At 61.6% G+C, this 17,066-nt stretch overlaps 1 protein-coding gene across 1 annotated transcript; it reads right to left on the bottom strand.

Moving 5' to 3' along the window:
* Positions 1-5,301: 5,301 nt before the first annotated feature.
* KLF16 (Kruppel like factor 16) lies at positions 5,302-17,066 on the bottom strand (the record flags this gene model as incomplete). Its single annotated transcript, XM_034998192.1, has 2 exons — positions 5,302-7,582; positions 16,775-17,066. Coding segments are annotated over 2 exons (594 nt in total), but the record flags the coding sequence as incomplete, so codon positions are not given.

Here is a 17,066-nt window from a genome sequence, read left to right as displayed (position 1 = left end):
GTGAATTGTGCAAAACTGTTGAATCAGAAATCTGTACCTCTGAAACAAATAATGCAATATATGTTAAGAAAAAAAAAAAGAAGATAGCAGGAGGGGAAGAATGAAGGGGGGAAATCGGAGGGGGAGATGAACCATGAGAGACGATGGACTCTGAGAAACAAATTGAGGGTTCTAGAGGGGAGGGGGGTGGGAGGATGGGTTAGCCTGGTGATGGGTATTGAGGAGGGCACATTCTGCATGGAGCACTGGGTGTTATGCACAAACAATGAATCATGGAACACTTCATCTAGAACTAATGATGTAATGTATGGGGATTAATATAACAATAAAAAATTTTTTTAAATGGTGCAGCCACTCTGGAAAACTGTATGGCAGTTCCTCAAAAAGTTCAGAGTAACCTACCTTATGACCCAGCAATCCCACTTCTGGGTGTATATCCAAAAGAACGGGAAGCAGGGTCCTGAAGAGATAGTTGCACACACCCGTTCGCAGAAGCAGGATTCACGGTGGCCAAGAGGTGGGAACAGCCCGTATCTAGCAACGGATGAGTAGATACACAGAATGTGGTATATCCATGTAATGGAACGTCATTATTCAGCCTGAAGAAGAAAGGAAGGGGCCCCGACACCTGCCACGACGTGGAGGGACCCCGAGGACACTGGGCTCAGTGAGAGGAGCCAGACCCAGAGGGACACATCCCGCAGACCCCACTCCCAGGAGGTCCCCAGAGGAGTCCCGTCCACAGAGACAGAGAGCTGGGGCTGGGGCAGGGGGTGGGGAGTCCGTGCTTTGTGGAGACACAGTCTCCATGTGGGGAGATGGAACGTTCTGGAGACGGAGGGTGGGGGTGGTCGCACAACAGGGCGAGTGTGCTTCATGCCGCTGAGCTGTGTGCTTAGAAAGAGTTAAAAATGGAACATTTTATGTTATGTATTTTTACCACAATTACAAATTAATTAACTAAGAAGTACAGCAATGGAAGGCAGGTGGGATGGGGAGGGTCAGAGATGACTCTCCAGAGGACACAATCTCAGTTTTTGTCCAAAGTCTGTCTCCTGGCTAGCCAGTGGGTCCTGAGGGCAGAGATCCCTTGCCTCTGTGACCCTGAGTTGAGTGCACTCAGGGTTTGAAACCCTGAGAGTCCCTGGTTTGAAATGCAGTAAGTGTTAACAAGGGTGCATACAATATTGCAGGCGGGTTTCTAGGCATGGGACTCTTTCTCTCTTTTTTAAGATTTTATTTATTTGTTAGAGAGAGAGAGAGCACGAGCAGCGGGAGGGGCAGAGGGAGAGGGAGAAGCAGGCTCCCCTCTGAGCAAGGAGCCGGACACAGGGCTCCATCTGAGGACCCTGGGATCATGACCTGAGCCTGAGACAGACGCTTCACCGACTGAGCCACCCAGGTGCCCCTGCATGCGACTCTTTCTTGAGCAGGCATCCAGGCAGGAGACAACTGGAGGCTGTGAATGTGTGAGGGTCCTTGTTGTCCAAACCAGGAGGGCGATGGGGAGCCATGGAGGGTTGGAAGCAGTGAAGGATGCAGGTGGGTTTCTCCGCTTGACAGTCACGTCTCTCCCTGGGGATTTCCCACCATGGCAGCCTCACAAACCTTCCCATTCTCCCAACAATGTAGGGATTTTATTCACACCTGCCTGCATTCCACCCTCATCAACCCGGGGATCTCAGGGTCAGGACCCAGCTGGACACAGAATCTACAACACATATCTGTAAAATGGGTCAATGTGAAGGAATGAATCTGCCCTCCATTCTAAGGGGGGCAGAAAACTGCATTTAATGCGTGCCACCTGGGGTAAGACTTCAGTGATGAAAATGAGAAATGCAGCAGAGACAGACGGGAGGCAGCTCCCACAGGGCGTCCTGGGCAGATTCTCCCCTCCGTTTTGTTTTGTTTTTGTTTTTTTTTAAGATTTTTTATTTATTTTTTAACAGGGAGAGACAGTGAGAGAGGGAACACAAGCAGGGGGAGTGGGAGAGGGAGAAGCAGGCTTCCCGCCGAGCAGGGAGCCCGATGCGGGGCTCGATCCCAGGACTCTGGGACCATGACCTGAGCCGAAGGTAGACGCTTAAAGACCGAGCCACCCAGGCGCCCATCTCCCCTCTGTTTTATTCCATGAAGTGGATTTTTCCTTTTTTATTTAGGGGAAATTTACATTAACAAAACTAATCATTTTATTTTATTTAAGATTTTATTTTTAAGTAATCTCTACACCCCAGGTGGGACTTGAACTCATTTCTCTGAGATCAAGAGTCACATGCTCCACTGACTGAACCAGTCAGGCGCCCCCATAATTAATCATTTTAGAAGTGAAAATTCAGGGGCATTCTGTACATTCACTATTCTGTGCAACCATCACCTCTATGTAACTGCAGAATATTCTGAAGCCAGAAAGAAGCCCCATCCCCACTAGCCATCCCCTCCCCAGCCCCCCGCCCCCACGAGCCCCCTTCCCGTCCGTGGATGAGCCCGTTCTGGACGTGTCACCCACGTGGACGCACACCCCACGTGGCCTTCTGTGTCTGGTTCCCTCCCTGAGCGTCGTGGGCTCGGGGTCCTCGCTCCTGGTTGCGGTCGAGTGCCATGCCCGTGTGTGTCCGTTTTGTGTGTCCGGCCCTCTGTCGAAGGGCATCTGGGCATCGTGGACTGTGTGGCTGTGGACACACATGTGTTTGTTTTCGGTGTGTGTGTTTGAGCACCAGGGTTTTTTTTTTTTTAGTAGGAGTTTTTCAAATGATGTAAATTTGTCTGTTGCCCATGTTTAAAACGTGGGGGGATGTCACCAAAAACCTGCAAATCCCAGGCTCTGTGTGAACAGTAGGCCACCCTCGGTCCACCAGCTGGTGATTGCCACGGACCCCTGTGAGCACACGCGGGACCCCCTCCCAGCCTACTGCTCTCCCCACCTCAGCCACCGGACCGGGCCCCTCATGCAGGGGTCCCTCAACACCTGTCATCACCAAGAACAGAAAGGCGGGCCCCTGCATTGACCTGACAAAGTGTGTGAGGTGAAGCCCACCTAGTCTCTATCCAGGCTCACTGGCCTTGGGCATCCATTTAGCAAATATTCACCAAGTGCCTGTTATGCGCCAGACACACGGCTAGAAACACTGCTGAACGGGGGAAAGACCCCCACCCTGGTGGGGGTGGTGCTCCCGGTGGGGGAGACAGACAGATAATAGGAAATAAGGAAATGAGATAGCATGATTTTTTTAAAAAGATTTTATTTATTTATTGGAGAGAGTGAGAGAGAGAACACAAGAGGGAGGAGGGTCAGAGGGAGGAGCAGACTCCCCGCTGAGCAGGGAGCCCAATGCGGGACTCGATCCCGGGAGTCCGGGATCATGACCCGAGCCAAAGGCGCCCCGAGATAGCATGATCTAAGTGCTGGGGTGGCGGGGGAGTAGAACAGGGTATGAGGCTGAGAGAAGAGGTGGTCCATGTAGTCCTCTGAGGAAGCTGGGATTTGAGCAGTTCTGAAGAAAGTAGAGGGGGAAGGGCATTCCAGGCAGAGGGCACAGTCTGTGCAAAGGCCCTGGGGCAGCACTGGGCAGGCATGTTGGAGGAACAGAGAGGAGGTCCGCGTGGCTGGAGCAGAGTGGGCAAGGGGGAGAAAGGGAGGAGTGGAGAGCAGGGAGGGGACGGGGGCAGGTCGTGCAGGGCCTTGGGGACATTGGTGAGGACTTGGGCTTTTCCCCCAGGGAGGTGGGAGCCCCAGAGGGCTGTGAGCAGAGGGGGGCGGGACCTGATTCGGTGCTCACTGTCGCCCTCTGGTGGCCACCGAGGGGGACGGACTGTAGGGCGACCGGGAGGCCATGGTGGAGGGGGCTGCCCCGGTCCAGGTGGGCGATGATGGGGTAGACTAAGTGGAGACACAGGACAGGGTGGAAGTGGGCCGATTTGGGATGTGCTTTGAAGATAGAACTCCAGGGAGATTTCCGGATGGAATGGACGTGGGTAGAGACAGAGTGAAGGTCAAGGGTGACCCCAAGGATTTTGGCCTGCCACCTGGAAAGATGGAGGTGCCGATGCCTGAAGGGGAGGTGGGACTGGGCAGCCTGGCGGGGGGAGTGGGCACATCGAGGGTCCGAGTGGAGGTCCGACCAGGGAGCGTCGTCGGCACATAAGGGGACGTGAGCGTACAAGGAGCAAAGCGAGAGGGGGCCCTGAGCCCGGGGTGCGAGCGATCCGGGAGGGTCAGGGGTCCCCGAGGCCTCACGACCAGGGAGCGTCCCCAAGGCAGGAGGGGACATCTCGAGCAGTTCAGAGCACGTGGGATGGTGTCCAAGAGAGACAGGCGGGAGGGGCTGCGTGCGTGGACCCCGAATTCCAGGGACTCTGCCCAAAGGGGCAGAAAAGCCAGCTGGAGCCAGAGGGGGACAGCGGGACGGGGGTCCAAGGAGCAATGTCTGTGAGCCTGCGCGGCAGAAGCCAGCAGAAAGGGGACAAAGTGAAGCAGGGGTTAGGGGGATGCAACAGGGAGGCCGTCCTCGAGTAAGGTCGAGGGCCCCCTGCCCAGCTTGTGGGCGACCTGCGCGGCCGCAGGGGCAGGACCCCGGGGCGGGCTCGGCGGGAGCCGGCGGTGCAGTGCCAGGGGCGGCCACCAGAGGGCGGGGCCTTCGCCTTCCCCGGGGCGGCATCGGGGAAGCCCCTGGGGAGGGTCTGTGCGCCCCCGCCGGAGCCACACCCGCCTTCGGGGCTCTGGAGGCCGCGGGAATCTGGGCATCTATTTCCTAGGAAAGGGGTTCAAGACCCTCACAACTTCTCAATGCTCCCGGGCCGTTGAGCCCTCCTCCCGAAGGGGCTCCCCCGCCCAGTGCCCTCCAATCGGGAGCTGGCAGACGGCAGGCGTGCGATACGTGAGCAGGCCCGTGGGCACGCGAGCCCGGCGCGGCGCGGAGACAGCGGGGTCCGGGGACCCTCTGGGGACGAGCGCTGCCACGCCCACCAGCAGCCCCGGGGCACGGCCACCCCCAGCTCCCGGAGCCGGAAGGCGGCGGGCGCCGGACGCCCCCGCGCGCCGTGTCACCGCGCCTCCGTTGCCGGGTAACGGAGCGGGAAGGAGGGGGCGCAGCGGCGCGAGGCGTGGGTGACGCGGGCGGCAGCCCCCTCCCCAGGCCCTAGGGCTGAGGGAGCCTTGTCTCGTGTCCCAGCTAGTGGGGTCTTTTCAGGGCCCCCAGCAGGAGGCTGGCGACCGGGGGGCTACACTGTTGAGTGGGACCCAGGCACTCGGCGGGCGGCTGGAGGCCAGAGGTGGGAAAAACCACACAGGCACCTGAGTCGGGTTTAAAAAAGGGCTTGTTTAATTAAATACAAGGAAGAGGCCAGGCAGGACAGGGGGAAGTGGGGGCGCCCCCTGAAAGCACAAGTCCCTCGGGGCCCTCCCCCCTTACCCCATCCAGCTAAGTGGCTGGAACCAGGTCCCAATGACCTCGAGCTCCTTGGGGGAGGAGGGGCACAGGTCTCTCCAGGCCCCTGGACACTGGGGAGGGGCCAGGGAGGAGTCCTCAGCTTCCTGGGGCCTCAGACCCACAGTCCACCTCCTGTGGAGAGGCACCAGCCAGGGATGGGACAATCAAGAGGACGTCCATAAAGACACAGGGGAAAATGGGACCCCAGCCTGCCCCCACAGACTAAGGCATTTCACCAACACTGCTGGAAAGGAGGGTTTAGGGTACAGATGGACCAGCCCGGCAAGGATCCGCCCAGAGACTGAGCGAGAATACCCTTCCCAGTCCAGCTCCAAAAGGGCTTCCCTGGCCTCCTCCCCAGGACCCCCAGGACCCATCCCTGGATCCTGCCAGGCCGGGTCTGGTCCACAACAACACCATCCAAAACCCCAGACCCCGATGGGGAGACAGGAAGGTTCTGGAACACACATAGGTGTCACAAACCTCCTGCAGCCAACAGTGGGACACGGATCCTTTCAGGGTCTTGGGACAGGGAGCCTGGGTCCGCTCCCATTCTAGGGCGGGGGTCCTCAGTCCCTGTCCAAAATGAAACCCAACCAAAGCCACAGCGGGAATACGCCAGGAGAGCACACAGCACCTACCCCTCCCTACGCTAAGTTCAGATCACGCAGACCTTCCCCCCAACACCCACACCCCCTGAGGACAACGGACCACCCATGGGGCCCAGGTCAAGAAAGGGATTGGTGCCTGAAAAAATATTCTACCCGGTCCAAAAAAACGAGCTATCCCATGGGGTGCAGGCGTCAGCCCTCATGCTTCCTGCCCTCGCAAGCAGGACCCCAACCTCTGGTCCAGGGGCCATGTGACCAGGGGTACCTGCCGGGAAGAAGGGCTGGTGGCAGGATGGAGCCGGCCGCCACACCTCCACCTGCAGGGAAGGGGTGCCTTATGCTCGATGGCTGTCATGGTCCCAAACAGGAGGGATTGACTGATTGTCACACGATGCTGTGGAAGGCCAAAGTTGGGGACTCGACTGACAGGAGCAGTCCTCACTCACACACTCACACACCCACCCAGAGAGGGGCAGCTCACTGCCCCCCTCCTTCCCACCAGCAGAGACAGAGGAAAATAAATAAGGAGGCCTTTGCCCCAGCTGCAGCCTGTTACCCACCTCCCCTCCATGTGAGTCAAAATGTTCTTTGGAAGAACCCGTTTCTCTCCCTCCCTATCCCAGTCTTAGGAGCAAAACCTGGACCCTACTGCCTTCCCGCCTCCCTGCCTCCCCCCTTTCCACCCTGCCCCCACTGCTGGGGAGCTGGGTGGCAGGGCAGAACCTGTGGACACCTGAGATTGAGTACCCGGATGGGGGCGGCTGGGACCGCACCCCAGTTCCCTGAACATCTCCAATGGCTTTCAGTGGGGTGAGGGGCCCCGGGCAGGGTGGGGGGGGTGCCGGGGTAACCCATGGTTCATCTATGGCTCTTTGCACACATCATCCCAACCTGGAGAGGGGGGCTGGGGGGGGCAGAGTCTGAGCACTGGTTAGGTGCCCCTTTCCTGGGCCGCTCCCCCCAGATCCACCCTCTCCAAAGCAGGGAGGTGGCCATGGGGGTAGGGGAGCGCCTGCTGGCCGCCCACCTGGGGTTCCTGTTTAACACGTGGGAGGAGAGTTATCCAACATGGCTATTTACAGACGCGGGCCCCAGCCACCCCTCCCAAGGGCCACCGCCGGTCCAGTGTCGGGGACGCTGGCTGTCGTCCGTGGCCCGCCCCTGGCGGCGGACAGCAGGCGTTTTGCTGGTGCTCCATGCCCAGGCCCAGCAGGGGTGCGGCAGGGTGGGCTGGACCAGGGCCCTACAGGCCAGAGGGGGCCGGGCTGGGCGCGGGGCTGGGCGCGGGGCTGCCCGCCAGACTGCAGGGCAGCGAGTCGCTGGGCGAGGTGCTGCGGGCGCCCGGGCGCCGGAGCAGTTCCGGGCGGAAGCCGGGGTGGCGGCGCGCGTGCTTGGTCAGATGGTCGCTCCGGGTGAAGCGCTTGGAGCAGAGCGGGCAGGGAAAGCGCTTCTCGCCGGTGTGCGTCCGGTGGTGGCGGGCCAGCTCGTCGGAGCGCGCGAACTTCTTGTCGCAGCCCGGCCAGTCGCAGGCAAAGGGGCGCTCGCCTGGGCAGAGGGGACAGAGGACAGTCAGCGCTGGGGGACGCCCACAGGATCCTGGTCATTTGCCTCCCCACCCGCCCACCTGGTTCTAGAGGCGGGATTCTGGGTGTGAATTTAAAACGTGTAAATGTGCAAAGAAAACCCCCACTCATTTCACGACACCCCTAATGAACGCTCCTGCCCTTTATTTCCTAGGAACTTGTAGTAATTCCAGGAGCAGTTTCCATGGGTTAAAAGTAGAACCCGCAGAGGCTGAGCTCTACCAGGCCCGCCCCCACTCCCACGGCACAGCCTCGGAGACAGAGCTCCTGGTGTACAGAACACACGCGCGCGCGCGCGCACACACACGCATGCACGCGCGCGCGCGCGCCCGCTCCCAAGGCATGCTGGGCTTTGCAGGGGCTTCTCCCTATGCAAATGGGTCCTGTCCCCACCTCCGCTGGGGGGGGGGGGACATACCAGAGGCTCCCAGGTGCTCGCGACCCCAGTAACCCTCACCTTTTGAAAATGACCACCCGGGGCGCAAAGTCGTTGTTGTGTTGGGGTGGTGTCTGGGCAGATTCCCATGCCCGGTCCACCCACCTACCCTTGTGGCCCCTCTAGAGGTAGAGGGACATGTGAAGGGTCCCCCAGGGCCACCTGCAACCCCACAGCCCGGCAGAGGGTGGGGAAGGGCACGAGGCCCTGGCAGAGACGGCCCCCCCGCAGGTCACAGCGCCGCCGGGAAGGAGAGGGCTTGGAGGTCGTGGCCACCGGCCTCACCCCGCCCCCGCGGAACGGACGGGGAGGGGAGGGGAGGGGAGGGGCGGGGCGGGCCGCCACCCGGCAACTTCCTCCGCAGACCCCTCCCACCTCCCAGGCTGGCCTCGCCCATCCTGCCCCGACCAGCCGCCGCCAGCCCCAAGCGCCCGTCCGCACCCACCCCTCCGGTCTGGGGTGTCGGCCCCAGAACGGTTTAGTCCGACCCCCAGCGAGCATGGTCAGCATCTCCCGGGAGCGCCGAGGGCCCCACCTTTAGGCTGGGTCCACCGTGGATCCCCGCACGCCAAGGGGCCGTGAGGATCCCGGAGCTTGCACCCCTGCGCCCTGCGCCGGGTACCTGGGACCCTGGACTCCCAGCCCTTGTTTCGTCCAGAGTTCTGGAGGGTGCGTGTGTGGTGGGGGTGTGGATAGAATGTGGGCACGTGAGCCGTGGCGCCCACACCCCTGTGACACCCTTTGTGGCACTGGATGGAGCTCCGGGTACAAAGGGAGAGGGCTGGCCTCGGGGGCAGCCACGGCGGGGTCAGGGTGGTCACCTCCTGGGTTACACACCGGGCCCAGGCTGGGCACTGTGGTGATTCAGGCTGACCCTGTGTCAGGGAACACACCCAGAAGAGGGGTGCATGGCCTGGGGTCTGAGAAAGGCCCCCCAAACAGGACCGATGGTGGCCCAGTGCAGAGGAGAGGTAACCAGGAGCCGGCAGGAAGGACCACGGGACAGGCGTGTGGCTGTGGGGGGAGCCAGGAACATCTCTGCTCTGAAAGCTAAGGGACTGTCCTGGGGTGAAGGGCTGGGAGGAGGTAGGAGTCAGAAGAGGCAGAGGGGGCTCCTGCCATCACCCGTGGCCCAGGAGAGAGCTAGACTAAAACCTCCCCTCCCCCATCCCTTCTTGCCGGCCACCCCCAAAACCAAAGGAGGAGGTGGGTCCAGCAAGCCCCCCCCATGAAGATTTCTTGTGGGTTTCTCACAGCTGCAGGCGGGCATGCCCCAGAAGGCTGTGAATCCAGGTGTGCCGGAGTCACCTACCCCGGGGGGAGGGGGGGTTACACATCTGTACCCAAGACTTCGCAGACCGCAAATCTCTGGGGCTGCACCCTTCCCTGAACAATCCCAAAGGCAGGGGGAGGGATCTCAGCAGAGACATCCTCTACAGAACCACGGAGCTCAAAACAGCCTGGGAAAGGACCCCCGCCCCACCCGGGCGGTGGAGTGCTTGGAGGTGACAGGCCCCCAGGGTTGCAGTCTGGGGGAAGGGAGTCCGGTTTGGGGGGCGGGGCTGCTGGCTCTAGGCCAGACCCGGTGCCTGGGGGAGCGATGCCCCTCCGAGGGGCATGCAGTCCTGTCGCCATCTTGCAGGGCGCAGGCGGGGAAAAGCAGAAGGGAAGGGGGGGCCATCCCGCTGCTGGCGCGCCCCGCAGTTGGCTCACTTCCCCATTTCGGGCGGTGGCGGGACTGGTACCCGCCTCCCAGCCTCCCCTCCTCCCCGCAGTTCCACTTTGCAATAAGCAGGTTGCAAGAGCGGTGCCAGCGCGCACTGGGGCAGGGCGCGTGCTGCCGCCGGGAACACAGCTGCCGCACGTAGCTCGTAGCTCGGTGGCGGCAGGGACATCCACAGCCCAGCCGGCCTCGCTCACGTGGTCCGGCTCCCGCTAGGGCGGGGGCGGCGGGGGTTGGGGTCGACTTGCCGGCTGCAGCCCGGCCAGCCCCGCCCCACACCCAGTTGCTGGGGAGCTCACGTGCACACGTGGGTGGCGGGGACTCGGGTGCGCAGGCTTCCCGCCCCCACAACGATGGGCGAATGCCGGCAAGATAGCAGGCCCTGTCAGCCTCCCACGGTCCACTAGCCAGGGTGGGGGCGCTTAGGAGGCCGCAGGGGCCGCTGCTCCAGAACGGACTGGAACCCGGGTGGGGGAAGATGTGGTGGGCGGGGAGCCGGTGGATATGACCTTTTGACTTGGGCCGGGCTGGGGTGACCTGGGGACAGTTGGAGTCACCACAGTGTCATGTTGGCTCAGAAAAATGGAGGCCAAGAGGTCCTGGAGACCTGATAGAGGGTAATGTGAAGGTGGTTCCTGGGCCAAGACAGCTTGGCCTGCCTGGACTTCATGGGACAGGGGCCAAACCCCGGGGCTCTGACAACTAACCTTCACCATGACCTCCTGAGTCATCCCTGGGGTAGGGACAGAGGTGTGTCGGGCAGCTGACCCTTGCACAAATGCCCACCCACTGGGTAGAGGCAGGGGGGAGGGGCCCAGGTGAGGGAGAATTCCTGGAGAGCTAGGGAAGGCTGGGGCTGCAGCCGATGGCAGGGAGGGTCAGGGGCTTCCCGGAGATGCCCCGACAAGTCCAGAAAGAAGCCAAATGGGGCGCCTGGGTGGCTCAGTCGTTGAGCGTCTGCCTTCGGCTCAGGTCATGGTCCCAGGGTCCTGGGATCGAGCCCCGCATTGGGCTCCCTGCTCCGCGGGAAGCCTGCTTCTCCCTCTCCCGCTTCCCCTGCTTGTGTTCCCTCTCACTGTCTCTCTCTGTCAAATAAATAAATAGAATCTTAAAAAAAAAAAAAAAATAACCCAAAGAACAGTTGTGAAGGTGCAGCAGAAAAGGGGAGAAGTTGAAGGTGAGGTCTGGAAAGCAGGGCATGGGGTCCACCTCCAGCTGGCTACTCTGATGGCTTTACAAAGTCTGCTGCCTATGGGAAGCTCCACTAGTCTGTGATTTTCTTTCTTAGTTTTGAAGTAATCTCCACACCCATTGTGGGGCTCGAACTCACAACCCTGAGATCAAGAGTCACATGCTCCATTGACTGAGCCAGCCAGGCGGCCCCGTGCTGTGATTTTAAATACCCCCCTGGGCCCTGCCCCCCCAAACCCAAGGCTTACCACCTACCCACCCCCACATCCCCCACTCCTCCTGCAGGTTTCCCCTTTCAACTGCTCTGTTGTTGCCACCAGAGCTTAGACAGGCATCTCCTGGCCATCTCCATCCCTCATCTTGGCCTGCTTGGTACCTGGCAGCAAATCCCATCCCTAACCCCTTCAAAATATTTCCAGACCCAGCCCTTGCCTGGACTAGTGCAGTAGCCCATCAGCTTGTGGCTGAGCCACCCAGTCTGTGCTCTGCCCTACAACCTCCCAGAGCTATTCCCTGACCCAAGATCAAAGCTGAAAGAGTTTACCTTGACCCCTCACCCTCCCTCGACTTCTCTGCAGCCCCACTCACTAATCCTCACCCACCATGTTCCCCCTGCCTGGAATCTCTCCCCACCTCACTCTGCCCCTTCCCTGTATACCGTCACCCATAACATTGGTTTCTCCTTACCCAACTGGTGCACTCCACTGTCCCCTTTCTCCGCTTCTCTATCCTTGTGCTTAGCATCTCCTAGGTGTGAGATCTGCCCCCTCACCTGACCGTCAAGCTGCCGGCACAGCCCAGCATGCCGTGCATACTGCATACTCTGCGGGGAGACCACAGGTCCGGAGAGTCAGGCTCAGGCTGCGGGCTGCAGCAGCAGCTGATGGTGTGTTCGTCATCTTGTCCACCGCCCCCCCCACCTGCCCAGGGAGGTGGTATCACTACCGTTTATTTAAAAGGCCGGCCCCCCGCGGCCCCTCATCCCTCCTTCCTCCCTGAAGACCCACACTGCAGTGGCTCGCTTGCCACCCAGACTGGCCTGTTTGGCCCGGGGGCTCTTCGTGCCTGGGGGTGAGGGGTAACAACTCTCACAGCCCCCCCTCCCCACAGCACGTGTCATCGGGAGACCTGCTGTTCTGGAAGAGCACTGGGCGAGGGTTAAAGTCAGGGTGGCCCCCACTCCCCGCCCTCCCTCCGAGGGAGGCCGGCTCCTTGCGCTGGTATCATCTGCCAGCTCCCGGGCCATCTGGGCCACCTTTATCAGGGAGCCTGGGTGGGGGGTGGTTATCACCCCCCACAATGTTGGGGGACCTCCCCCACTGCCTGGTCACATGACCAGCACCTGAAGCCAGTTCCAGCAGCTCTCCCCCCTGTGGGAGGGGGGAGCCAGGTGGAGCTCACTGGCCACTCCCGCCCCCCTCAGGCTTGGCATTGCCCTACCCTGCCCCCCCATAAGCCACCAGTCTCCTGACACCCCCCCACCCCCATCCTCAGAGGAGCTCACGGCTCTGCCTGGGGAAGGGGGGGAAGCTCTGCTGTCCTCTCGGCCCTGGGAGGGTGGTGGCTACTTCCCCTCTGGGCCTCAGTTTCCCCATGTGCCTCTCCCCTGGGGGCCTCTTCAGCCAAGAATACCACCACCCCCACCCTGCCCCCTTGGGCTACTCAGAAAAACTAGGGTTCACCCTAGCCACCTCCTACTCTCCGTGTCCCGGGGCTTCTCACTTGCACCCAGTCTGTGGGCTGGCCCACCCCTCTCGCTCCCATGCGGGCAGCCTGCCCTCCTCAACCCCTCTCGCGGGACCCTAATCCCTGCTCCATAAACGGATTTTCCTCTGCAAAGCCGGGCCTGCCTTCCTGCCCACTCTCCACCCTGCCCTTGGGATTAAATGGAACCCTTCACCTGCCCTGACCCCCACCTCACACCTCCACCTCATCCTCAAAACTCACACCCCAGGTCCCTTGTCCCCATCCCCTGCAGCCAGGGTGCGGTCCCCTCTCCTGGGACACACCCCTTCCTGCCCCACAGGACCCCATGGTGTCAGCTGAGAGACCTCCTCCTCCATCACTGCTGCTGTCACCCCCCTCCCAAGGGTCCAGGGTGTCAGAGCACAGGGACTGGGATGTCCCCACAGTACCCTGCACACGCTAGATGCTCACCTAATATTCCTCAAACTTTTTTTTTTTTTTAAGATATTTATTTGACAGTGAGAGACACAGCGAGAGAAGGAACACGAGCGGGGGGAGTGGGAGAGGGAGAAGCAGGCTTTCCACAAGCAGGGGGAGTGGGAGAGGGAGAAGCAGGCTTCCCGCCGAGCAGGGAGCCCGATGCGGAGCTCGATCCCAGGACCCTGGGATCACGACCTGAGCCGAAGGCAGAAGCTCAACGACCGAGCCACCCAGGTGCCCCTTATTTTATTTTTGTAAAGATTTTATTTATTTATTTCACACAGAGAGACACAGCGAGAGAGGGAACACAAGCAGGGGGAGTGGCAGAGGGAGAAGCAGGCTTCCCGCCGAGCAGGGAGCCGGATGCGGGGCTCGATCCCAGGACCCCGGGACCCTGACCCGAGCCAAAGGCAGACGCCCAACGACCGAGCCACCCAGGTGCCCCTAATATTCTTCAAACTTAAGGAGACAGGATTTTAGAGTAAAACTGGAGTTCTCACCTGGGGGTGATCCTGCAACTCCCCCAGGGGACACATGTCACTGTCACAACTGGGGATGTTTCTGGCATTGAGTGGGTGCGACCAGGGATGCTGCTGAAACCCCCACGGTGCCCAGGACACCCCCAGAGAATGGTATCCGCGGTGCCCTGGGGAAGGGCCTAGAAACTCCACTTCTGGATCTGAGCTCCCTCTTGCCAGGAAGGAGCCCGAGACCCCAGCAGGGGCACAGCTCACCGCCTGCTCGGCACCAGGGACTCTGGGGCAGGGGAACAGTCCGGATATGGAGGCTGGGAGAGCAAGGAGTAGACAGCCAGTCTCTCCTCCCGCCCCCGCCCCATCTCTCCTCTCACTCTCCGTATCCATAGCAACGGCGTCAACTTCTCCTGAAGCTTCCAAAGTCCTTCCCCACCCCACACGGGAAAGCTCCATGCTGGGGCTGTAGGCCAGACCCAGGGGACCACGGGACAGCCCTGCCCCTGCAGCTGGGTGGCCCTCCCAGCCTCACCACCCCCTATGCCAAGCGGAGCAGGGATGATGGGGGTACCACACTCAACTCTGGCCAGGATCCTGCTCCATGCCTCAGTCTGCTTCTCTGTAAAATGGAGCTAGGCTGGGATTGGGATTCTCTTTACAGGGAGGAAGACTGATCCTCAGGCAAAGCAGGGGAAGGCCGGATTCTCTCCCAAAGGCCCTCTGGGGATGGCCCAGCTGACTTGTAATTACTATTCCTCATCACATTTGTCCCCAGGCCCATCCCTGGCAAAGGGCAACACCAAGCTAGCCTTGGTTGGGACAGCCGGGGCAAGCCTGGCTTCCCCACCCCCAAGCCAGGCCTAACAGCGGCATCGCCCTCTACTAGGAGCCAGGAAAGCTAAAGGCCTCTGCACAGCCACTAAGCTGGGCTTTGTGGTCTGGGGGGGTGGGGGGGTAGCGGGGGGCGGGGGGGCGCGGAGACACACTGAACAAGCAGTCTCAAGCACACAGGTGTCCGAAACCCTCGGGAGACAGAACACCAAGGGTGCCTAAGTGAGGGATTTCCAATCTCAGGAGCCATCGGTCCGTCCAGGAGCTGTGCCCTCTGGGTTCCCAGGCCATATTATAAGGAGGGTTTTGAGACAGGACACCCAGAGTCACAGCTCCCACTGGAGCTAGGGATCCATCAGGGATGGCACCCTGCCCGACCCCACCCACTACTCGCACCCTTCACTGGGACACTCCCCCGACCCTAGCTGGGCCTTGTGAACCTAAATTTCTCATTTAAAAGGTGGACGGCAATACTGACATCCTGCTGTGCCCCCCGCCCCTTGCCGGCCTAGAGAGGCGGCCACCACTGCTTGGGGGCATATCGGGGCTCCAGAGGACTCCAGGATGCCCTGGAGACGTGTCTCTTGGGACCTGTGGCGGGAGGTGGCCTGGCTGCCCCCTTCAACTGACCCAGAAAAGAAGAAAAACCAAATCAGTACACTGGGGGGGTCCAAAAGGCCCTTGGGGCCTCACCATCCAACAGTGACCTAGGGCTGGTGACAGGACAGGTGTAGGAGCACGAGAGTGGGAGAAACGGGGTCTCTCTCTGGACAATCTCTCCACTACAGCACCCCTGCTGTTCAGACAGGCAAACTCACTTAGAATGAGCCAGGGACCTGCTCAGACCCCAGCTCCACACCCAGAGCGGAATCTCCCCTCTGGTCCCCAGAGAGGCGCCTCTCCATCTTCATGGACCCCAGACGTCCTGCCCACAGACCCGCAGACCTCACTGCCTTCATATGTGGGTAACAAAACTAGTGGCTGCTCAGGGAAGGGAAGGACAGTGGCCCCGGGAGGAAATGCAGACCCCACCCCAAGTCGGCCCTGGCTGCGTATCCTGTCTTGTGCTCACAAGTGGGGCAGAGCCTCTAGGTCCCCGTGGACAGGGATGGGGACTGCGCAGGAGACAGAGAGCGCGAAGAGCAGGGAGGAGGGTGCCTGGGGCTGCCCACATGGGATCCCCACCACACCACTAGGGCCAGCCTGCTTTCTCACACTCTCTCCACAACAGTGTGTGTCCACAGCGCCACGGCTGCACGTGACCCCCCCAGTGACCCTCAGAAGGCAGAACTCCTCACGCCCTTTCCACAGACGAAACACTGAACCCCAGCATAGGTCACGGGCTAGAAAGTGGCAGAGCCGGAATCCAAGTGCATCCTCACTGCCTGTACCCAGATGCCCCCCTCCCCCGCTCCCCTGCCCTTCCCCAAGGGAAGACCACCCTCAGTACTCAAGCCCAGGCCAGCCAGCAAGACCCACCTTCCCCTGACCCCCAACCCAAACTCCCAGCTTGGAGAGCATTCTGGGGGCGGTACCCCGAGGGGGGCGACGGAGGGGGTGACACTTTAAGGGTGATGACTGTGCCCCCGCCTGATTCCCCTAGCCATCCCCTCACCCCCAGCTGGGCACTGAGAGATGACAAGTGTCACTGACCTCCCCCCAACCCTGCCCCCTAACGCGGTGAGGAGACCTGACTCCCTCGAGGGGCCCCTCTCAAACCCGCCCCCCACTCCCGCATCCAGACTCAGGCCTCGACCGGCACTCTCAGCCCCGCCCTCCGCCTTATTAAAACTCATACGGAAAAAAAACCGTGTGGGGCGCCTCCCACCCCGGTCCCCGCGCCAGGCGCTCTGCTGCCCTCTGGGGTGAATCGTCGCTGCCACCCCGGAGGCGGCGACGCGGCTCCTCCTCCCTCTCTACAGATAGGGAAACTGAGGCAGGAGAAGGGAAGACAGAACCATCTCAGAGCTGCGTGCTCCAACCACGGCATCCACTCCCCACACACGAACGCGACAGGAAATAAAAGGGAAACGAAGCCGAGGGGGGAGGGGGCGGCCCGGGAGCCCCGATTCCGCCCACGGACCCCGTCGCGCCGCGCGCCCGGCGAGCGCCCGCAGCCACCACCGTCTCGCCCGCCAACCGCGCGCCGCCCGACCGCGTGGCCGCCACGCCCCCTGCGCGCGCCCCACCCACCGAGGCCCCGCCCTCCCGGCCGGCGCGGCGGCGGCCCGGGCGCGCCCCCCTCCCCGCCCCCCACGCGCCACGCAGTTTTGGGGTCCCGGAGGGGGAAGGGGCGCAGGAGACCCGCGCGCGGGCCAGGAGGACGGGGCTCACCTGTGTGTGTCCGCAGGTGCGACTTGAGGTGTGAGGACTTGTAGTACGCCTTGGCGCAGCCTGGGAAGGGACAGCGGTGGCTCTTGGCGGCGGCGGGCGCGGCGCCGGGGGCGCGGCCAGAGGACGGGGACGAGGTGGCCGAGGAGGAGGAGGCAGGCGAGGCGCCCCCCGGGGCGGCGCCGGGCCCGCTGCGCAGGTCGGCCAGGATGCTGGCGGCCAGCAGGTGGGGCGCGGCGGCGGCGGCGGCGGCGGCGGCGGGGCCCGGGCCGGAGGCGGCGGGGGGCGTAGGTGG

The sequence above is a fragment of the Mirounga leonina genome, unplaced genomic scaffold (genome assembly GCF_011800145.1).
Source record: "Mirounga leonina isolate KUSES-001 unplaced genomic scaffold, KU_Mleo_1.0 Mir_94, whole genome shotgun sequence".
Classification (NCBI taxonomy): domain Eukaryota; kingdom Metazoa; phylum Chordata; class Mammalia; order Carnivora; family Phocidae; genus Mirounga; species Mirounga leonina.
This window is presented reverse-complemented; position numbering and strand designations above follow the sequence as displayed.